The sequence below is a fragment of the Agelaius tricolor genome, unplaced genomic scaffold (assembly GCF_023055355.1).
Source record: "Agelaius tricolor isolate 1412-34295 unplaced genomic scaffold, bAgeTri1.0.p SCAF_2, whole genome shotgun sequence".
In the NCBI taxonomy this organism is placed as follows: domain Eukaryota; kingdom Metazoa; phylum Chordata; class Aves; order Passeriformes; family Icteridae; genus Agelaius; species Agelaius tricolor.
In genome coordinates, this window is record NW_027269262.1 from 33,672,292 (window position 1) to 33,697,284 (window position 24,993).

At 36.8% G+C, this 24,993-nt stretch overlaps 1 protein-coding gene across 2 annotated transcripts in view; it reads left to right on the forward strand.

Annotated features, from left to right (window-relative positions):
* GABBR2 (gamma-aminobutyric acid type B receptor subunit 2) overlaps positions 1-24,993 on the forward strand; it is a 459,095-nt gene that overhangs the window by 260,929 nt on the left and 173,173 nt on the right. For both annotated transcript variants that reach the window (XM_071455578.1, XM_071455586.1), the window contains exon 9: positions 2,796-2,856. In XM_071455578.1, coding sequence (XP_071311679.1) covers positions 2,796-2,856 — 61 coding nt within the window. The remainder of the gene's footprint in view (positions 1-2,795; positions 2,857-24,993) is intronic.

Genomic DNA, 24,993 nt, shown 5'->3' on the forward strand with positions numbered 1-24,993 from the left:
AGTGAAACAGTTACTTTGTATAACAAAGTACACAAATCAATATTAGGGTTTGTGAAACGGAGCACAAAGAAGATGATGGCACTCAGAAGAAATAGGGAGATGATGTCCTTGTATGTGGCAAGGGTGAGATTGATTGAAACATTGCTCTTGAAATGTTTGACCCAATCTGGTTTTCATCATTTGTAAAGGACATTCAAGCGTTTTAGGGAAAGAAAAAAAAAGACAAACAATTAAGAGGGAAGCAGGTCAGAGATGTATCAAAAAGCAAACAAAAACCTAAACAATACCTACAGCATTAGCTTTTATATTTCTGTTGTTCAAGTTACCTAACTTGTACTGTGAGACTAGTATGGTTATACTTATGGGTAGTAGTACATTTAAGAAAACTAAATAAAGTACCCCTGTACAAGGTTGCATGATAAGTTATGCAGCTGCAGTGAATCCCAAATACAGGGATGTATTTGGGCCAAAAAAAATTGAAATTCTGTGTGCCGTGGTGGTTGTACACAGCAGCAGCAATATCCAGGGCAGGCAGACTGTGCCAGACTGAGCTCATTCAGCTCCTTTTCCACCCTCTGCTCACATCTCTGTCTGTTGGACTCCAAGCCACAAACTTTCTATTTCCTTCCCATCAACTTTTCAAGGGTCATTGCTAGGGTGAAGATGCCTGTCCACAGCTCAAAGTTGTGCAGATCAGCTGGGCAGATTCTATTTACTCTGGCATTCATTTTTACACTAGTAAAGAAAAAAAAAAGTAGATTGAAGAAAATAAAATAGGCACCAAGACACCAGTGTGGTTTCTGTTGGTCTCCATTGGGATGACCTGTGTGTAATGGAAGAAGAAAGTTTTGCTAAGTTACTATTTAATTTATAGTAAAATGTGGGGTTTGTTTTAGGTGCAAGTTATTCACTTGTGCAGTTGATTTAAATGATTGTTCAGGACCGAGGTCTTATTTTACATCTCTTGAAGTAAAATTTTTACTTGATCAAGAAATATTTTTTGAATATGATGATCATGTTCTGAAGAAGCTAGTATCAACATTGCTTCAATTATTTTATTTAATTCTATACAATCACTGGTCCTTTTGATAATCAATATCTAAATATGCCTGTGTAATGTCACAAAAACACAGTGGGAGGTAAAAGAGGATTTTATGTGTTGCTAGGTTCACGTGGATTTCATAAGATATAGGTTTTATGTTGGGTCACACCATAAACTGCAGTTTGTACTGGCACATGTGCTGGAGTGTGTGGTAAGGTAAAAAGAAAGGCCAAATAGTGCTAAGACTGGCTTTTGGAATGTCACATCTTAATGTGTGTATTAGTGATATCTATTATTCAAACATCCGCCACTTTAAATAAAGAAAAAACACTTTTAGTAATTTATGAATCTCAAGTGTAAAGAAGACAATTCTCCAGCTAAATCTTATGGTGTGTTATATCTCAGTAACAAAGAAACGGCCTGATGTGACCTCTAGAATATCATCAGATTATAGTTCATTTCTCATGACATAAATCAGCACATAATTCCTGAAGACAGGTTTATGAAACACTGATTGGCTTATTTCTTACTAGCATTACTATAGTTTATAAAATTACATTCAACGTTTTATTTTCTATTTGTATCACTTTTGCTTCAAACGTAATTATCTTTTTTTTTAATAAAATAGCTAGAAGATTGGGGGTTTTGCTTCTTAAAGTTTAGCACAATGTGGCTTACACTTGTTTAAGGTTTCTTCTATTTATCAAAAGGAAATGGTGTTTTGTGGCTTGCAGAAAATGGTGGGGAGTTGAGTGTGGATCCCTTCAGTGCATCCCTTCAGTGACCAGAAAGGGCTATCCAAAAAGTAATAGTCTGGTACAGAGAAATGAACTGTGACCTCACAGGTTTACCATTTGATTTCTTTTACTCTGATGTCTGCCAAAACAAAGATTTGGTGTTAATAAGCCAATGGAGATGGTGTTAATAAGCCAAACCAGGGATGAAGTAGAACAGCGATCTATCTTGACAGCATTCAGCTCTCCACTATAGGTTCAAAATATTAAAAATACATATCATAAATGAATGAAACCCTCTTCTTTCATACTCACTTACTACATAGATGAACTAAGGAGGAAATTTAACAAGATCTTTTCTTAATTTAATCCAGAAAGATGGGATAAAAGATGGGAGTAATTTCCTAAGGATATGTGAGGAGATTTTAGCATTACATGACCATTATATTGAGAAGTATAGCACCACAAATGGTAGTACTGACTTAAAGACATTACAATTAAAATGAATACTAGGACACACATGTTGGTATAGTACAAAACTAAGCCATAGGAGCTAGTATCTATAATCTAGTAGGATAAGTATATAAGACAAGATAAAAAAGCTTCTAGAGCCATTTGGAGAACTGTATGATGGATGAATGAAGTGGAAAACTATTTTCTTGTGTGATCTTTGAAGGTTTTTGCATCTCCTTCATAAAGCAAACAGTGAGAATCAATTGTTTGCATATATCTTATCATCTGAAATTCAGTAAGTTACTGGCTTTATTGTGCTTCCATATCCTTGAAATGAAAAGTGGTTGGTAACACTGGGCAACTTTCAAAGGCCACTTGAAATCTGTAGAAGAGAAGGCTTTAAGGAGGTGTTCTTGAGTTATTTTGAATCGGTTTGAATCTTCCATCTTCAGATTTTAAATATTGCTTAGGTAATTTTAATAGTCAATGAAAAATTAAAATGGTAATGTTAAACTATATTATGAGAGATTTATAAAACTTTTAAGGTGTTTATTTATTTTATTTAGGGTGATGTTGTTTTCAAAAATGGAGAGAGGATGGGAACCATCAAATTTACGCAATTCCAAGGTAAGTTACAAACAATTTTCATTACATTATGTATGCAGTTTCAAACTTTTGTGTCAGTTGCATTTGTTTTGTGATGTTTTAAATATGTACAATTATTTTGAAAAGGAACTGCTTGGAAGATGCAGAAAGGAACCTAATAAGTGTTTATTACCTGTTTAAAATGTGGTGTTCTGAACCTTGAATGCTGTGAGGTATTTCCAGGATTTTTTCTTGATTACAATCCCCATATTTATAGAAAGTACTGATCTATAGCAACCTGTACCTATTTAAAAAACCCTACTGGTCAGCAAAGTATCCACTTCTTAATGCAGTTGTTTGTTTAAAACCAATGTGAATTGGAATTTAAAAAGGATTTTTGTTGTTAAGCTCTTTCAAGTTAGTTTTTGCGCTCTCTGAAGACTCACTTTTGACATTCTGCTACTGCTTGCTAAAAGTTGCTTCAGGAGTCAGTCCCTCAGCGAGCAGAGGACACAAACTGCTGACCCCATCCCTTGGAGGCAGCATGCTCCACAGCACAACTCACCAAGCCTGCTGCATCCTCTCAGCCTGCAGGGAATGGTCTCAGCAGCAGAGACCGCAAATGGAGCCGCAGGGATTTGTCAGGGGCCATTTGCAGCCAGGATGAAGCACTTGCTGGGAGAGGTTTCTGCAGAAATGGTGATTCATGTTGTACTTGTTTCTGCAGTTTATAGAATGCAATTCATGTGGTTTTTTTCCCAGGCTGAGGCTGAGATAAAACAGGAGATGATTGCATTTGGATGTCTCGTGAGGGTAGTCGTAAGCTGGCAAATTCTTTTCATACAATGCATGAGAGAGAAGCTTGCTCTCCCTTTGTTTTCAGGAGAGCTCTTTGAACATAATCCTGCTGACCAAGTTACAAAGGCTCATTCTTTAAACAGAAATTGTCTGATGTATGCTCATTATTATTAATGAACAGCAATGCACTCAAGGGGTTCTGTTGTTACTCATTCTGAATTACTGAAGCAATCTTCTGAATTGCTCTTGCCCTCACAGCAGTAAGTGATGCTATTAACTCATGCTCCCGGAAGCATTTCAACCCATCAAAACTTTACAGACACAGTAATGTAATTTAGGAATTCTTGCTCGATACTAATGTTGAATATTGGTTGCTTCCTCTTCTTCCTCCCTCCTGCCCCCGTTTTTTTCCATAATAGTGGTGTTTACAGCCACATGAAATAATCATGAGAAAATTTTTACAAGAGGTGTTATTCCTCAAGAAGTCTGGAGGAGCTCTAATGCATTTTGCCTAAGGTAGCTACATGCACCCTCCTAGAACATCTAAGTGAGGAGGAAGTTTGGCATGTTCCCTCTGCACATTAAGGATGTGATTTTGGATCATGGGGAGGTGCAATATATGTCATCTGAACTAATCCAGAAGAGCAGTAGAAGTCCAGGATAGCTGATTTTATATTGATTTTTATCTCCAACCATTCAAACTGAGGTTCTTTACAATATTTTCAGTTTCATATCAAATACTATTTAACACCAATGGTTTTATCATCAGCTGAAATATTGTTAGATCAGTAAAAACACAGGAGACAGCCACCCCTTTAAAATCCCTTGCATTTCAAAATTACTATTTCAGAAGTGATTCAGGCACATACTCAGTATTTTGATCATCAGATAAAGGTTTCCAATTAACCCACAGGAAAAAAAAACCTCAGGCATCCTGTGGAGAAATGCCAGAGAAGGGCTGGAAATCTACTCATGCAAGCAATAGTCGGTCAACACATCTTAAGGCTCATCTCAAGTTTTGTTTAGTTTCTCACCCATTTTGGAAATAAAGAGAATGTGCAAAAATGTATGAGAAATTGAAATAAGGAACAGTATAACAATACAGATGAAAGCTTCCCTTTTTTTAACTACAAATGATAGTCTAAATATTATCAAGGATTTTTCTGTTCTTCTTTTATTGGTATTAGTTTTGTTCAAAGCTTTTATATTCACTATTAGTGGTATAATTGTAGACATTATTAATTTGTTCAAAAGAATCCTTTATTGGTTAGGAAACTTTCTGAAACATTCTCATTAACATTTAATAATTCTTGGACTATTGGGAAAGTTCTTAGTAATCTAAAGAAGTTAATTAAGTCCAGTGCTTAAAATGGTAAATGGGGTTTTCCTTTGTAGTTATAGCTATTAGGAGTGATCAAACATGAGACAGATATACAACTCATTGGTTAAAGGGTTTTTTTTAAGAAAACAATAGAAATCATGATGATTTCAAGGAAAAAAGACCACATCAAAGATGCCTTGTAAATGCTTTTGTAAGATTAGTTGTAATTATGAATATAGCTTATATTAAATGTATTAATAGCTTATTATCCAAACATAATTATTAGGAATGTCCAGTGTTAGTGTTCCATACTTCAGGAGTCCTTTTATCATCTACACAGCTTTATAATTTTTTTAACAATTTAAATGAAACTTGTCAGTTGGTCACAGTTGAAATAATTCAATGCAGAAAAATATAGGAGATAAATAGGTAATCATGTATCACAATATGGCCAAAACCTCTGTTCCTCATTTGCTTGGGTAGAAAAATCAGCAGGGCAGTCTCAGGAGCTAAATTTTCTGTTCTTTGCTGGAAACTTTTGTTTTAATGAGACTATCTGCAAACATTTTGGCTATGGAAAAAGCAGACAAGCGCATCTGCCAGAGGCAAGGGAAAACCAGCCCGTGAGGGTTCAAGGGGTAACTGCAGTAGAGCTGATGTAGTGTGATGAAATTCTGAATAGCTGGTTTAATTTTGGATCTAGATACAGTTTTTCCCAAACTCAGGCTAGTCATGCATCTTTTTCAGCTTCTGTGCAGTCTGTTACTTTTGCAAGTGGTCAAACAGATGGTGCCAGAGATAGCTGTGACCAAACTGCTTGCTGCTGTATAGATCATGAATACCTCCCAGGAATTATTTAGTATGCAACAGAGAATACAAAGCATATGCAATAGCATTTTCTCCTCCTACCTTACTGGTAAATAAAGAGCAGAGTGTTAGTTTAGCTGAGATATCCAATCGATGTTTGAAGTTGACATCCTTCTGAATGAATGGCAAGTTTTCCATGGGTGCAATTTAAGAACTCTTCTCATAGTCAGACACGTAACTGAAGTAGGTGGTCAAAACCTTTTGTCTAGTGAGAGCTGAAAAAATGTCCTGACAACTTTTGTGGGCGTATCAGGGAGCAAGGAGGGCAGTAACAAAGCTGAGATTGTAGATTGCTCTGATATGGGAGGCTTCAAGAAGAGATCTATACCTGTCCTTAAAAATATTTCACTTTGGCAGATCCTTTCTGATTAATCTGACTGGGGCCTAGAAGGCACCTTACTTTTAGTCAGACTCCTATTTCTGTCAGGCATTAAACAAAAGCTGAGATCTGTGTTGGAATAGGTTAAAGAGAAAAATCAAAGAATTTTAAATAAATACAAATTAAATGTGCAGAAATTGTGCTTTGTGTAGATAAGAACAAAAGTCTGTGGTACTGTGTATTGGAAAAAACTTTAAGGAAGTGGGTGTTCACGTGCTGTGTCTTTCTGGAAAGGATTCAAGTGTTTCAACTCATTTAGCCAGGTAATGTGGTGTGCCATTTGTTTGTGTTGAAAGCTGATCTGCACACCAAACAAGAGGGAGAGCGGGACTTGTCAAGTGTAAAACCTTTGGTCTTCTCAGAAAAAGCCTTACTGCACTTCTGCAGTGAAAGCCCCAGATATTCTTCTCTGAGTTTAATCAAAAGAAGTGGACCGATAAATGTTTACTCTACAGTGAATAGGAAGGTCTGCAAGAGCCCAGGATTGCTTTTCTGGATCCTCAGTTCATCTATAACTTCTTCTCCAGGGGTGTCAATCCAACCCTGGAAAAGTTTCTTTCTATTATTCTAAATACATTCCAGCATACTCTTAACTACTGTGGGTTCTTGCTTCCACAAAGACTCATATAAATAATGAGAATAATTGCCTTCGAATATTTTTTTTAATATTTAACATCTGTCCAATATATATCCCAAAGAACCTGCTGAATTTTTTTTCTGTGATAATGTTGAAGGGTAATTGTCCAATGAATATAAAATATTTAGCAAGAACTCTGAAAACTCAGCACACGCACACACACACACACACATATATATATATATACATATATATATACATATATATGGAAACTGTGGTGTCAAATATCCAGAATCAGTGGACTCATATTTCACAGCTTCTGCAAAAACTTAAAAAGTCAGAATAAAATTTCCTTATAAATATTAAGATCTTTAAGATTAAGGAATACCTTCAGATATCTAGACATGAATTTAGGAAAAAAAGTATATAAAGAAATTCAGAATTCTGTTGTTTGAGAAATTTTTTAGTAATGATCAATAAATAATTGCTAGTGTCATGTAATGAGTAATAAACACACAAGTTAAACTATGGACTGTTTATCCTGGGCAGAGGAATCTGAGCTGGACCATTCTGGAAAAGATCACCATATAATAAAAAACTATAATTTTTCAAGCAAAACAGCAAATTGCTGAAGACACATCCTAATGGGAGGTCTTGACTGTAGTCACATGAATGTGTGATTTGTTGACATCTTGCTGGACCATATCCATTCCATTTTTATCTCCATATGAGCAGTATAATTTTATTGCAACTGTCCATACCTTAGTGACCAGTGTTTTTTTTATCTCAGTAATAAATTCACAGAATCATAAAATGGTTTGGGTTAAAAGGGACCCTAAAGAACATCTAGCTACAATCCCCATGCCATCCATCTTCCACTAGCCCATGATCTATGTGAATATAAAAGTATCCACAAAAGTGGCCCATTTCCATATGGAGAAGTATACCAAAAAGAGCTCTGAAAGGGCGTGCCTTAAATCTGGAGTCACTGAATATTGACATTACACATTAAGAAGATTAACGAGAATATATAATTATCAAAATGTACAATGGTCTTTGGGAGACTCACCAAGTACAAGGGGGACTAGACAAGGATTCAAACAAATATCAATAATTTGAAGAAGTAACCAAGAGAAAAAGAATGCTGTTTTTTTAGTTCAAATGTCTGGTGCTACATTGGGAGCAAACTTTTGGACAAATACAAAATGGAGAGCAATTCACCAGTCTATAGTTACACATAAAAAGGACTAAAGATTACAGTAGGTGAGTGAACATGAATAAGCAAAAGCAGGAAAAGGTAAAAAAGAAAATTTCTGCACTGGGATGTAAAAATAATAGCATCCTTTTAATCTCCCTGGTGCCAAAAGGCTGTAGCTAACTACTCAGTCTATTGCTGATTTAAGAAAAATGTGCAGAGAAAACAGAAGATTAGGAACATACTTTAATACAAAAACCAAAATATCTAAGCTTAGAGAACGGGGTCAAAATGCATGACAGCTACTGATAAAACAGTTTCTTGTCCTTGCCTTCATCATCTGGCTGAGAATTAGGAGATTTGAATAGGAGTGAAGATTTGAGCCAACGTTAGGAAAAATTTCTTAATGAAAAGGGTATTTAAACTCTGGAAAATGTATAAAATTGCTATCTTTGGAAGTTTTGAAAAACAAGTTAGACACCTGGCATGCTGTAGACATATTCATTGTGCCTTGAGAGAGACAAATGACTTTTATTACATCTTGAGTTCTCTACAACTCCAGCTGTGTTTCTTCTGGAGCTTTTGCTCCTCTGCAGTGTCCATAATGTGATTCTGGCACTTTATTTACAAATACTTGTCTATGTTATGCTACTAACACCACTTGTTCTATATCTCTGTATTGTTTCTAGTAAGATACATAGGGTAAGCATGAAACCCTAGAATTGTGATTAGGGTATTTTTAAGGAGGAAACATAAAATTTAATTACTCTTCCAGTTCTGTGTTTTTTTGTTTTCTTTTTTCCTTTAAATCAAATTCATTTGAACATAAATATTTTGATCCCTCAGCCAAAACTGCTAATAGGTGTCAGGGCCACTTACCCTTTGTCTTCTGGTCTATCAGTGTGGATATTTTTTTCTATGTTGTACAAGGATTTAACAGGACAAAATATGAAAATCATTATCCTGATGTATATATAAATAGAAAGAGGTAAAAACTACAGCTCTCCTCAGTCAGAAAGTGAATAGAAGCTAGGATTTCCTAAGCAGATGCTAAGTCTATGTTATGAGTGGGTATCTGTATCGGAACAGGTGTGTGGTTTGCACTCTGAGATCCAAAAGGCAATGTTTCCATGCCTGTTTGAGCTGGAGGGTGTCTTTGGATCATAAGGTATAATCATTGCATGTGGATTTATTGTCTATCAATTTGTCATGCCTTTCATGAATCCATTTATACTTTCGGCCTTCAACACATCTACTGGCAATGAGTTTCACAAAATGATGATGCATGTAATGATTAAAGCCCTTCCATCTGTTTGTTTTAAATCAAGATGTTTAAATCTGTCTTAGAATTTCACTGGGCATACCCTGCTTCTTGTGATGTGATAGGCAGTGAATAACTGTGTCTTACTTTTTACACATTGTTCATGTTTTACAGATCTCTCTTATCAATGTGTCTCTTTAGAAATGCAAGTCTTTTTCATCCGTTTGGCTTTTTCATCATTTAAAAGCTGCTCTATAATTCTAATAAGCCCCTACATCTCTTGATATTCTTTTTTTTTTATATTCTTGATTTTCTCTCTAGTGAGAGCTTAATGAGAGCCACACACAGCTCAGAAATGCCCACCTCCATAACTCATATTTCTGAATGACGTTGCTTGCATTATTTTAACTTCTTTCCCAATGTTCTCTTTTGCCACATTCATCCTCATTTTGGCTCTTTGGCCACTGGTGAGCACAGCACTGATGTTTTCAAAGAACCAGCCACAGTAAGTCCGGGGCCTCATCCTGGATGCTCTTAATTACTTAGAACCAACAGCTGCATTTTTATACTTGATATTAATTTTCTCTTGTATGTTATGCTGTACCTCACTAGCACCGAACATCACCTGTCATTTTATTATCACTATTTCACTCACCTTTATAAAAGTCTATGGTTAGATGAAACCATACAAGAAATTATATTTAATATATGTTTATAGCTGTTTTCCCCTTTTATTGTCAGATCTTTTTGACACATTTTCTGTTCAGGTTTTGGTCTGTTCCTTACCTACGTGAAGCAATGTTTCCCCTGTGCCAGTTGCTTCTCTTGTAATCTGTTGGCATTTTTTATTAGGAGTTGGAGTTTGTGTTCATTTGATTTGTTTTTATAAACACAGAAAAGTGCATTAAAATTCATGTACCTGGGTTGTGTAGTTGAGATGTCAAACTGAAGAAAGGACAGATAAGGGCTAAGGAAATTGTTTGGGGTCTCAGGGAATTATTTACAAAGACAGATTAATGCAATTAAGTGTGGGGAGTTACTTGAGTCACCTCCTTTTGAACAAGCTGTATTGTGTGGACATAAACTGCAAGGCCAGGGAGGACACACTGGAAGGGGACACTGATGTGCAGCTGCTGGTAGTCATGGCAGCTCCTTTTGTTTTGTTCTGTTTTGTTCTGTTTTGTTTTGCTTTGTTTTACCTGAGCTAGCTTTAAACAGGCCAACTGTGGTGCTGCAAGCTGTGTATCAACAGTAACATGGAGCAGACTGGAAGCTGGAAAGATGCCCAGGGGCAAGATCAGTGGTTTGGTAGGTAACCTTTCCATTGGGAGCACAGCTATGGGAGGCCACAGCTTTGCAGCTATCAGCATTCAAGCCAACTAATTTCAGGCTAGCTGGGTACTTCTGTGCCACCCAAAGTTGCAGTGGGCAGGATGGGTTGCTGGGAAGAGCTGCATTCATTGTTTCCCCCAGGTGCATGTGAGGAGCAGGAGAAACCTGTTTATTACTGTGGTTCTGTGCCTGTGCTGTACAGAGAGGTTCATCCCTTGAGAGGTGGTTTGAACTGTGCAAATAATTATTACTGGGACAAGCACGTGCATTGTAGAAGAAGCTGTCATTTCCATAGGATTCCACTTCAGTTCATTCAGTGTACTCTGAGGCAAAGTGTTTCACAGCATCTGATAAGTCTCTGTCACTACATTCTGCAAAAAATGTCTTAGGAGATGTCTTAATTACCAAGAAAAAATGCAACTTTCAAATGCAACAGCAAAGAAAAAAATGCTGAAAAGCAATGGAAAATAATTTTACTATAATTAATTTCTACCAGAGACTGAAGTATCCAGCTCCAAAAAGTCAGCAGAAATTAGTACCCCACTAAAGAAATGATGTCTAAGAACCTGAAAGAATTATTAGATTTTTCCTTCAGAGCTCCCTGACTTCCACTGTAATTTAAACTTTTTTTTTCCTCAATTGGCATTGAGAATCCTACTTCTACTAGAGTTAACTTGTTCAGATGTTCCATTTCAGATGATGGACAGTGCTGTCCCTCCCTGTCACCATGCAGTCCTCCTTGTCTTTTGAAGAGAGACAGAGGTTTTCTTGAGGGCTGCAGGGCCACCATCAGCTGCTGCTCTCTGCAGAGCCGTGTGCTGGCACATCTCTCTCCTTGACATCTCAGAGATATGCTTTTTCTTGGAAGAATTTATAATACATAAAAAGATTAAAAAAAAGGTAAGGGGATAAAAAGAGCCAGAAGACTTACAAGAAACCCATGAAATTCTGGTATATATTATGGGAAAATATTTAATTTGGTGTAATTAATAGAGAATTCAGTCTACTGCAATGACATCATTCCTAACTTGTAGTTCAAATATTTCCTCAAGATATACAGAACTGTGAAATAGAATAACTTTAATTCTGAATTAATAGAAAAGAAGAAAATGAAGTTCATCTAGGTCACTGAAAGGACATAGATTTTTTATTTGACATTACCATTTGAACAGACAAAACAGAGAATTGTTGAGTAGCACACCAAGCTAGCATGCTAAGGTTTGTGTAGTTGTAGGCTACAGATAGGAAGATATTCATGTAAAGTCTAAAATATTTCTGAATCTGTGGAAAAATATAACAAAGTATATTTGAAAAAAATTTCCTTCACAGAACTACTTCAGGGATGGTAGACAATATCATCATGGTGTTATGAGAAAACAACTCTGATCTATTACAGATAAGGGAGATGAAAATGGAATTTTATTTTTTTTAAGAGTGAAGATGGATTTATTCACTGTGTAGTTAACTAAAGGCAGTTGTAATTTGTATGCTGCAGAATTCATATAGGCATTTGGACTAAAACTTTGAGAGTATAGAAGCAGTTTAAGTCAAGGTATTAGCTCCTTATTAAGGGAACAGAAAGGCTAAATTGCTTTTCAAATTTACTAGTCCCCTTTTTTCATCCTAACAATAGTTTTGGTTTTTTCTGCCATTAGAAATGTTTATTTAATTTCAAATCATAGAAGATCATGCTGTCATTGTATTGGCACCTATTTCTCTAAGCTGATATTTTAGTTTTTGAAAAAATAATCTATTCCAATATATCACTGGACCTGGTTGAGAAATTAAAGCATTCTGATTCTGTCAACAAGTAATAGAAAATGAGCAAATGTAATTAATAGATTTGAGAGAAATCTTTAGAATTTTGTCTAGATGTCTGACTTTTGGTAGTATTTCACAATGGCACAGGTATTATTTTCTGGCTTGAATCTTGTTATTTAATATAACTATATTGAATTTGTTACACATTTGTGATAAACATCTCTCTGTTTATTTACAGTGTATTTTGATTATTTGCTCCAATAGGAATTTCTCACCTTCCTTTTGGAAAGAAATGAAGTAGGGAGGCCAGTTCAGCAAATAGTAGCTTTTCATTTCTCTATTCCAGGAGTCACTAAAGACCCTTTGTAATCTCATATTTTGAAGAAGCTCATTTTTCAGAGTTTTCTATTATAGAGTCTGGGAGTCAAAAAGCCCCACAACAGCCACACCCCATACATTTTCAACTTAGGCAAAACGTTTTATAAAAGCATACTATGGACCCTAATGTCCCCTTGCCCCTGCAATGAAAGGACTGGGTTATACTTTTCTTATTCTTGAGTTACTGTTTCAAAAATTGAAACCAAAGGGAGAACATGAGTGTGGACTGTTGAGAAAAATGTCTGTTTAAAATTCCATCCATCTTGGTATTTGTTATCTTCAACTGGAGCACATGTATAATTTTTTCCTTAAGTGATTATAGAGGACAAGGTATGAATACCTCATAAGCAAATTATTTCATTAAATTGATCTAGTATATCTACCTGCAACAAAGTGATTCCACCACAGATGATTTAGCAGTGATTTAGTTCAAACTACTGCCAGGATGAAAAATGTTTTGAATTAATACTGTTCATGTAAGGAACAGGGTCAGGCAGAGATATAGGGAACTGTCATTTGTACATAAATCTAAGTGCCATTTTATATGATCCCCAGCTACTGACACGAAGCTGTTTGATAGCTTGCTGTGTTCTCCCTTTTTTTCCTCCCCACTTTGTTTAACCTTTATGCCATGGACACATTTTTCCTCCTTGAGGAAAAATGCTTTCTGCATATCCAATTCAGAGCTATACAGGCCATGCTTGACCTTGACAGACTGTACAGTCCTTACTGGTTAATCCCTTGTGTGTAATTATCAATTTACTTTTATTTTACCAAATCTGGGACTTGACTGGACTCACTAGGTTCTCTCAGAAGCCCCACATGACATGGGAAGTACGGGAACAGTCTCCCTGTCAGTGACTTGGCCACTGCAAATAATCTGGGATCTGCTGATAAAGACCAGCTTGGAGGATGAGGGAGGGAGAAATACCTCACTGAAAATGTATCCCCTAAACTCATAGAATCTTTTAAGGTCATCTCCAAGGTCATCAAACCCAACCTTTGACTGATCACCACCTCTGTAAAATAGAGCCTGGCACTAAGTGCTAGGTCCAGTAATTTCTTGAGCACTTCCAGGGATGGTGACTCTTCCATCTCCCTGGGCAGTCCACTCCAGTCTGTTCCAGTCATTATGCTTTTGCACTGAGCAGGCTGGATAGCTCTTCCTTGGGAAACCTATATTCCCATCTATAATATAGTCATGATGGATCCTTGCTTCTATTAAAAGTATACTATAGGATCAAAATTAGTAATGCATGTACCCTGCTCGGGCCATTTTTAAAGCTGAGTTATTTATAGGCCTGGTAGGGCAAATTGCCCTGCATACTGCCCTGACCTGTGTCAAAATGGAAAGTTGAGTACATCAGGGGAAGCAGGTCCCTGTTCTCCTCAAGAAAAAAGGTGCCTGACGTACACAGAGACCCTAATCCTCAGCTAACCAATTTCACTGTTTTAGAATGCTGTTTGTACCACACAGGCTACAGGATGGAGCCATGGAGAGCTTGGTGGATTGCAGGAATGTCGCATGTTCACAAAAGCTGACCACTCCCCTTTGAAAATGAAACGTGTTTCTCACATTTAGGAGAAAAATAAGGAGAGGCTTCCTGCACAGAGCAAGGGGAGTTAAGCTTTCCTCTCATTCTGGCCCTTCAAAAGGTCATTGCAGAAAGTGTTGTAACACAAAGTGATTTTAACCTGCTTCTGCTAATGTGACATTTGGAGCATGGCTGTGGCAGTCTGATGTGACAGCAGGCAAACGTTGCGTTGTGCTGTGCTAGTAAATGGCAGACAGCCTGATAAAATGAGGGACTTACTCACATATTTAGTCTGTGCTTCCCCTCTCCAGAGGAAAAGACTTTGAAAAGTCTCAAAGTGTGAATCCCAAAGGTCAGTAGATGCACAAAGGCCTTGTTGAATTCAGAGGAGAGAACAGAATTTAAACAAAAAAATTTGTGAATTTTTACACCCAGAAAATGTTAAGTAGGATTTAAGGCTGCAGTTGTGTACAGAAGCTATAAATCATCAAAAGCTTTTTACCTGCTCATATCTAGGTTTGATAAATTCAGCTGACAACCTAAGTGATAACCTGTAGACAAATGCTAGATTATTTCCTGTGTGTTACGGGTTCATTTTTCAGCACTTTAGAGCTACTTAAATCCCTGAAAGACTCAAGTAGCTTTAGTCCATCTGATTTACTGTGCTAGATAAAATCAGTGGTGCACATAACTCCAATTGTGGACTGACTCTGGAGAGAGTGGGGTTTACAGAAACATTAGTTCTGGAAATGACTGTGGGCTTGCAAGCCACAAATATGTAGATAGGCGTCCTTTGAATATAGAATGCCCTACTGATGCCATGGACGATCGTGTGAGCTAAATATTTCATCCCTTGCCTGGTCTTGAGCTGGAGTTTTGCTTCTGTTTCCCTTGTTAATACATATTTGAATTATCTTTTTTTAATGAAAATTCAATTTACTTTTTTAGCTCTCTATATGTATCTATTTGTATGAAAGAGGCTGACAAATGAAAAGAATACAAAAGATAAAATGTTTGGGGGAAACACAACTGAGTTATGCTTTTTACTTTCTAAGTCACTCAAGAATGTTGAAAATGCCACCCAAAGTGGATTTTCCCAAAGATTAGCTCAGTTGGTCAGAGCACAGTGCTACTGATGCCAAGGACATGGGTTCAATGCCCACATGGGCCATTCACTTAAGAGTTGGACTCAATGATCCATGTGGGTCCCTTCCAACTCAGGATATCCTGTCTTTCTGTAAAGCTAGCTGGCAGCCAAATCAGCCTAGACATGCCCCATCCCAAATGGAGCAAAGCTGAACCCTAACTTTTTAAAGATGTAGTAGCCAGAAAAATGCATCTCCCTGGGCTTCATAACTGGAGATTTGAGCATGTAGGCATTTTTGCAAGCTTTTCCTCCCTTAGACCTTTGTCTTTTTCTCTTTTACTGAATAAGAAAAAGAGAATAATAGTCTAGGTAGGATCATTGCAAAGTTCCTCAGCTCTGCCTTGTGAAATTTAATGTAGAGATTTACTTAGCATGAGATCCTAAAAGGAATAAAAGTTTATCTTAAATGATCTGTCAGGTTCAATTTATTCACATTAATTGGCCTGGAGCTCTTCCATTTAGCAAAACCTTGGCTGCTCTTGCATGGGCAGAGTGCTTGGAAGGAAAGGCTCGTTTTGCTGCCTAAAGATGCGCCCATACAAAGCTGTCCAACTAGCATCCCTGGCAGGGCTTCCTATCCCACAGGGCCATGGACAGATGTACTGGGAGGGTAGCTCTGGGCCTTCACAGTCTGCCTACATACCTCCTGGTGCTGGACAGCAGATCCTACAGAAATATGTACTGCCCCTTCCTGACAGATTTGAGGAATTCAAGAAATGACTGGACCTGGCACTTGGTGCCATGGTCAAGTTGACAAGGTAGAGATCAATCAAAGGTTGAACTCCATGATCTTGGAGATCTTTTCCAACCTAAATGATTCTGTGATTTTGTCATTGTGAGCAGCCTTCTTGCCTCAAACAGCACAGCTATAGCCAGGCATGGGTAATGGGGCAAGGTGCACTCCAGCCTTTGGGCTGATGACAGCTGTGGACTCTGGACATGCATTAAAATTATCCACATTGGAACCCCAGATATAGCAGTGCTTCTCCTGAAGTTCAGATAACTGCAAGCTGCAGATGCAAAGGATGAAGACAAGAGATGATTTCTAATCATCGTCTTTCTAATCATCACCTTTGCAGCACCTGTTGCTTTGCACTTTCACTGGCTCACTAATATATAGACTAAAAAAACAGGTGTAAAAGTGGCTCATCATAGTCTTCATTACAATATAATTAATTGTCTCATGACTGTCTGTAATTTACATTCATCCAAGAGGCACTCATTCCAGGTGACATTCATATTCTCATAATTTTGGATAAATTTAGAATTAAATATTTATGCTTCATTTAAGACTACATATATTCCTCTTGTTAGCTTTCCTTTCATCTTGACATTGCAACTAATATTAAAAACAAGCAAAAAGTGGGGAGACAGGAGTAGGGGAGTGAAATGTTACATTTTCATGTCATAAACCAAGTACTCAAAACTCAGAAATTACAGGATCAAAGGTAAAAACTCACAAATAGTTTTTCCGTCCATTCTAAAGTATAAAATTATTAATTTTGAAAATATCTAGCAATGAAAAAGTTACAAGCAGCCAAGGTAAACTCAATTCAAGGGCCAGATCCAGATAAGGAAACTGGAATTGTCTGTCCTGGCAGACCTGATTTTAACTGGGTGAGAGATTAGGTCATGGAGTCTTTTAGCCCATGGCTTTTAGTCACTTTGCATTAAGAAAGTGAAATTCTGTCCCTGTTTTAAATTGCTCAGGATGGGGATGGAAACACAGAGTTGAAATATTTCATAATGTTACTCTAGTTCAGTAAAATTGTTTGCCACTTAGCATTCCAAATAGTTTCTTAACTAAAACAGAAATGGGAAAGCTACCCAAGATGCACAGAAAGGAAATACAGTCTCCAGGGTTCTCTGAATTTTCCCTTTGTCAATCCTTTTTTATTCATCTTTGTTGAGATCCTTGCCGAGCAGAGATGGTTAAAAAACTAGGAAAAAACCCTTGAAAACTGGGTTTAATTCTTGCTGTGGTAAAACTGATAAGAATTTTACAATTGGGTAAATTTTTTATTTGACATAAGCATGATATAACATCCTCTGTCACCACCATGTGTGTATTTTCCACTCTTTTTAGAAGGCCAGTAGCAATCAGGCCCTGGAATAGTGGTAAACTCCTTTGTGCTTTGACTAGAATATCCTCCTGTGTATTCCCTTTTCTCAGATGGTATGAGTTTTCTGGGAATTGTCCTCATCTGAGATTTGTTAATTGCTGTTCAAGAAATTGCCACAGATTTCCCAAACTAAAAGATGAGGGTGCCTTGTAAAGGTCTGAAGCAGGAGGAGAGCTTCTTAGCTTGTACACATGATAGGCTTCCATCCTATACTACAATGTAACAGCCATTCTCAATGATGGGATTTTTGCCTGTGATCCATAATTATGAGGCTAGAGAAGGACTAAAGGGACTATTCAGACTACATTTTGGCCAGATCATCAGGTAACTCTATGTAATGGTCAAGTAGTAGAAGACTAGAAGACACTGTCAGGACAGTTATGCCATACACATTTCATTTTTCAAAACAAGCTAGCTAGATGATGGTGGATAATTAATCTCAATGGAATAACCAAGGACAAACAAAATGGAATAGCTGTTTTTTTTTTGATTCTGGAATGGTTCTATAAATTGTGCTGTTACATAGAAATCAATAGCTGATCTGTTAGATGGATAAAACCCAAACAACAGCTAAAATATAAATGAAGCTGCATCACACTGAATTGGGTCAAATCTCATTGGAAATGGGTCAGACCTTTAGGAATCATTCCCTACTGTTGATTATAATGAGTGCACAAGGTTTTAAAACCAGCTTACAGCTTTTAATCAGCAGTAGCTTATGGTATGATGAATTACTGCCGTGTATGTGCTGTAATTAAACAGTGCTTTATGAAGACAGTATAGTTGTAACGCTAAACTCTGAGATTGATACAGCAAAGTTCTGAATCCAACCTGAAATATTAAATTGATGGGCATTCAGTGCTTCAGCATCTTACACAGTCAAACCTGTAATGAGACAGTCAACACAAGAGACCTCGTTTTGCACATGGATTAAGTACTCATCTGTGACTGTAGCACCTTTTAACTTATTAAGGTATTGATCCACAGCCTACTTTGATCTTATAGTATATAATCTGAGCCAATGTTAAGTACCGAAAATATAGAAATTATTTTCCTGAGGCATATGAAATGCAAAACTTTATTTCCTTCAAGAAATGAAGTTATACCAGGTGTGTGATAGCCTGCTGCAATGCCTTCTTCCAGGACTACAAATGAAAAAGGTGTATATAGAATTTATTTCTTGCTAAAGTGTCTATACAATTAAGTGTGTGTCATTTTGAATGGGGTTTTTTGTGGATTGGTTTTTGGTTTTTTTTCGTCTTCACAAATTTACAAATTGACTCTGCTTGCCAAGAAAATGAACTTCCAAATTTCATTATATATTTGTTTTATTTGATAACTGAATATTATGGATTTAATTGAAAGCTATTTTAGTCAGTTTACCAATTAAATGGTAAGAATGTAGATCCTCACGCTGTTCCTCAGATGTTTGCTTGATCTTTATTTCCCTGCATGCCCATATTTACACCAGCATTTATCTGCTCCAGACTTGCACTAAAATGTGGCACATCTAAGCCACATCTAAGCCCTAATACCTCAGGACAAATTGTTTTCTGACAAAATGCAACATTGCTCAGGATGCCCCCATACACAGCAGACAGACCACCCACATAAAAAGTGCATAATTCAGATGTTGTTCCAACCTCCACTTGCTGTATAAAATGAATTTACATCAAAAACTCCTTTATTCTGAAGGTACTGAACTGCTCCTGAGATATATCTGAGGTTAATTTCTAAGTCTTTCATGCTTATTCTTTTTTGCTATGTATCAATTACTAAATATTAATTTACCACAAAGAAAGAGCAAAATGACAGTCCAGAATCTGGGGCATTAATCTAAACTGGGGGTAAACTGATTTTGGATCCCTCATCCAGATTTTTCTGAGAGGGAACTTAAACCATTATTTGATGGATCTCAGAGGAATGTTCCTGTTACTGATCTAGGATGCTGAGTGGGGCTAGGGGAAATTCCTCTTTCTTGTCACAAAAAAGTATTGGGTTAGATCTAGAATATATCTGCACTGTTAATTATGCCTATATTTGTTTTTGACCTTGGTGCCTAGGTCATTGAATCTTCTGGCTAACACAAGTGGAAATAGAAATGGAAATTCCTTGACTTACATTTGAACAGTCATAGACCTTTGAATTACTTTATTAACAGGAAAAGGTACATAGTTAGCTTAAAGTAGTTAAATGGTAGGAAATGTCAAGAAAAATCTTAAGCCCAAATATATCAGTGCCACAGGAGTCATGTCTGGCTTAGCTCAGTTTTTGTTGTCTGTGTGCTGCACTCTATTTGTACAGGTGTAAGTGACAGCAGGATTATTTTTTGTGAGCAGGTATTGTTTTCTTTAGTGGCCTCTATGAAAACCTTTCTTTCAAACATTTGTCCTTCAAAGCTGTGCTGCTGTGTGTGATAAATCATTGCGTAAGAAGGGAATAATTTATTAGTTCTGTGTTTGTTTTCCTTCACTTTTTATTTGTAAGGAGGTCATCTCAGGAGATGAAACCTGTGTGATATCCATGAAAATTCAAACAACTTACCCAGATATCTGCATCTGGGTAAGTTGTCTTCAACCACCTTAAAGAAAGATGCAGACAGTTCCAGAATGAAACTAAATCCTATCCTTTGGTATGTGTCTATAGGAAATCAAGCAAATCATGCTCTATAAGAAGTGCCTGTCTTCTTCAGCTTCTTGACAGAGACCCCAGACAAGGTAGCTGTGATATATACTATACCCACTGAAATTTGGACAATGGAATCCCACCAAATCACCTTCTAACTAATGAATAGTGTAGTGGCTCTAAAAAGGAGGAATTAACTATGGAAATAAGTTAAATGAAGCCCTACCCATTTGCTTCTTCTGTAGATTTAAAATCATCAATCACTTCCCATATATTAGTGTTTAAATAACCAAGTTCAGACACTTATTTTTTACTAGCTTTAGATCTCACAAAAATAATTTGGTGCTGATGAAGAATAAATCAAACAAAATTAAATCTGAAAATATGAGAATCCTTGCTAAGAAAGCTGAAAAAGCCCAAATTGTGTTTTTTAGTAATGCAAATTGAGATTAAATTAATTTTAGATTCTTCCCTAGCACAACAATTTGGATAGCACAGCAAATCTATTTCCTCAGTTCCTAAAATTGGTAGTTATATCACCATGAATGACTTATTGTAGTATGACAAGGGAAAAAAGGAGACTTTACCATCCTAATTTGTACTGCCTCAGTGCATAAAGTTTTCTTGTACCTGCAGATCATGCTGAATGGGATACCAGCAGTATCCCATCCAGAAACCAGGAAGCTCTCAGTGAGCTTTTCAACACCAGGCTCTGTTGCACCTCTTATCCTCTGTATGGCAAATTGTGAATGGAAATATTCATCCAAATTTTTCACCCGTTAGGCTGACTTTAAGGCCAGTTGGGAATAACAATTTTCTTCCAAAAATTGAGCAAATTAGTTTTTTTAAATAGATAATGGTCTGATAATTTGTGTATTTATGATGCCTGAACCAAGGTAGCTGAGTTGGTAACCCAACAGCCTGTGAAAAGCTGTGACTTTCTTGTGTGTGTTGCCTTATGTCTTCAGCAGTCTTGTGGGATGTGTCAGCTCAGGCTAATGGGTAGTTTTGGAGTGAATTTTACAAGCACAGAAATTGTTAGTGCTGTACCTGGGTTTTGGACACTTTGTGGGCTCCCTGAGGCACCTCACTAATTGCTGTGCCCGACTGTGTCCCCTTGTGCCTGTTCCCTGCAGAAAGCCAGTTTGCTATCTAGTCACCTCAGCAGAGATTCCTGTGTCTCTCCCTCTTAATGCCTTTGTTACCAACATAGAATATTTTAACAACCACATCTCTAGAGAAACAAACCAACCAACCAACCAACCAGAAAAAAACAAAAAACAAATGCTGTTTGATTATAAGTATGTCATTTTAAATCTTTCTTTTTAAAAAATATTTAGTAACATTTACTGAATTTTGCTATATGTAGTAATCCTGTTTAACATCTGGGAAAAAAATTAAATATTTCAGAATTTATATTTTGCATTTGTTGGTTTTGCTTGGCAATCAAAGGAGATTGCAAGATAAATTTATTTGTAGTAAGAAAAAATCATTTATGCAGTATTTAAACCAATAAGTTGATTTCATTAATTCTTTATTTGTTTCCACCAAAAATTAAATACTGACAAAAATTGTAATTTAATTTAGAGACAGTTTATTTTAAAACTGGCTTTAACACTTTCTTTTATTTATAATTTCTAAACACTTTCTTTTATTTTTGATTTCTAAACACTTTCTTTTATTTATGATTTCTATAAATCTATAGTAATATAATTTTAGAAAAATATTATCTTATCTGGCATGCTCTTACACAAATTTATTGCGATAATTCTGTTCAACTTTATTTTCAAGAGGCCTGTTTTCTTTCTGATGTAGAACTAAATTAGTCATACACAGTTCCTCTAAGAAAATGTCTCTGGTAAGACGCAGAGAAATTCAGGTGGTTTTTCACCACTTCAAATTATGTGTATAGTGCTTTCTTGATTGTTAAATTACACTCTAGGCTAGGTCAAGGTATAGAATAATTTTTATTTTCAAGTGGATAGGAATTAGATGATTTAGAAGCATATTACTGGGTATCAGAGAGCAGGTAATTTTATGTTTAAGCTCAACAAAAGGTTTGTATGGGGTGTAAAGGAGGTTTTTATTAAGAAAAGAGGAGCAGGAAATTGGACCTCTTTAGAACAGATTTACCCAATTTCTCTTACTGAAGTCAGTGAGTAGGTTTTCACAAAACCAGTATCAGCTATTGAAGGAAACAGACAATGCACAAGCTAGAGCATGATACATTTAGCATTTGTTTTCAATTGAATGCAATTATCTTTCATCCAGAGAGGTTTTTCAGCATGTCCTGTAAAAATCTCCTAAGATATGGGAAGACCCACTGAAGGAAATTAAAACAGTATGTCTGAGAACATCATGTCCCAAGATAAAAAAAAGAATAAACTTATACATTATCAAAAATGCAGTATCAGTGTGTATTTTCTGTTTGTTCATTACTTCATTTTCATATGCAAAATCAGGAAACTCAGAAGGACAGTTTTATAAACAAAAGTCTCAATCTGAGTAGTTATTGCTGTTCTGTTGATGAATTGCCACTTTTGAACTGAACCCGGCTGAATGATACCTGTAACTCTCTCTTTGGACCTCTTCTGAAAAACTTCAGAATGGTAGAGAATGGTTGTTTCGGTAAATGGTAAAGGGTAAAATAGTTGTTTTGTTGTAAGAAACTTAGATATGATATTAGGGACTAAACAATAGGTGAAAAGGTCTGTATGTAATATTTCTTTTGGAGATATGCAGGCATTAAGGATAAACATGGCTGGCTGGCAGGGCTCTCATCTCTCCAGCATTGCCTGCTGTAACCTTTGGCAATGAAGCATGACAAGGCTGTGTCTGTGTCCTCCCATCATTTCTCTGTGCCTCCCGCCACCTTTGCCACTGTTCTGCAGGCCCAGCATGGTTGCCTGACCTGGCCACTGAGCTGTGTGTCCTACAGCTGTACCTGTGTCAGCCTGCTCTCTCTCTGGTCTCCCTTGTCAGATCTCCCAGTCTTGCAAAGTATTTTTGGGATGTTGAAGGGGTGGGGTGGGGCACGTGTCAAAGCTGTGAAAGGATTCAGTATTTTCAGAGTAGGAACATGAGCAGGGAAGGACTGTCATTCATTGGTTAGTCTAGAAGAGCCCATGAAGTTTTTATGGTAGGTCCACCGTGCCTCCCACATACACACACAAGAAATACCAGAAAACCCATGACATGCTACCTTTAAATAAAACAGCATCTTCAAAATCTGAAAGAATGGGGTCATTCTGCACAGAGATGGAACAACTCAAGTGATGCAGCAGGTTGTCATGGTCTCAGTACCACTGAGACTTCTGGTCTCAATACCAGAAGTGAGAATTGCTTTCCCTATGAATTGTAATAATCTGATCCTTTACAGCTCAGGGTTGAAAAGCACCTGCAGAAACAGTCCATGAATAGGATACATGAGTTATAGAATCTTTTCCATTTAACTAAGAAAATTCCATTTCCAGGAATATATCCACTGGAGTGTGCCAGAAAAAATTCAGCAGAGCAAAGGCAAAGCAAGTTGGTGCTACACATGGAAAACAGAGGTGCTGCCAAACAGCAGAGCTCTCCCCATCAATGGTGTGATTGAAAAGGAGCCAGCAACTCCTCTTGCAGCTTGGCCAGTGCAGAGGGAGATGCAACACAAGCACTGTTCTGTTCAGCAGCTGTGTTTTCTCCCATGTTCACTCATGGTACTGCTGCAGTGAGGAGTAACATGATCTGGTTAAGTGAAAAAGTGATTTAAGCAGGGTGGGCTTAAACCCAAGGCAAACCTTAACTACAGCTCTGCAATATGAGCCATAAATCCTGGTCCTCTGATGTCTCTTATTTTTCCTGGTACTGGTTCTACCAGAACCGTGGCCAGGATATCTCTGTTCCTTCTAGAAAGCCAGATGGTAGAGAATAGTTGTTTTGGTAAATGGTAAAATAGTGGTTTTGGTCTTTTTTTTTTTGTAACATCATTGAGGTGAGGAGGGCATCAGGAATAAGGAAAAGATTGTAGCTGGAATTTGAGAATGCCACATTTCCAAATATGCAAGTGAAGATCCAGGGACTGGTCTCACACAAGAAGTGTGATTTCTCATCTCAGATGTGTTTCATATGTTTGTGGCTATTGCTTGCTCATGAGTTTTGACCTTTGTTGTCTTACATCCCATGGTTCTTGTTTAAATCAAAGTTAATTAAATTAGAAACAAGAGATTTGTGACAGATTTTTCTGTACCTACCCAAAACACAGGGAAGCAAGAGAACATTTTCATATCCTTTACTGAAAAGAAGTAACAGCACTTGACTTGCATTGATAGCTCCTATGAATTTATACATGATATTGCAGAAGAAGGAATTGTTTATAAGAGAGTGAAGAGACAAAACTTGTGCCTAAGTACTTTTTTAATACAGTTTTGTACTGAGATTCTTAAAATTTGGGTAAAGATTTATTGTCAAGTATGTAACTATATAAAACACATGATAGATTATCAACAGATTATCATTCTGTCCCAGTCTTTTTGTTTCTTTTTTTTTTCTTCTGGATACATTCTATGACTTAAATTTCTATCAAATGCTGTAAATATCAAGGGACTGGTAGCAGTTACTCAGATGCATATGCACATAAATTGTACTTACTCACTTCAGGTAAGATTTAAAACCCCTTCTCATACTTTAATCACTATGGTTTTGACTTTCAGACTTGTCAGAAATAAAGTTAATGGGACAACTGACTTCTGTAACTTACAATAAGACTTTGCTATCAGTTTCAGGGAAAAGCTTATCAAAATGTTTTTAAACTGATTTTAGCCTTAACTTTTCCCAAAATTCTGCTTCCGCTCATACTCCAAACTAGCTTCAGCTTTCTTCACCTACAGTTTTAACAT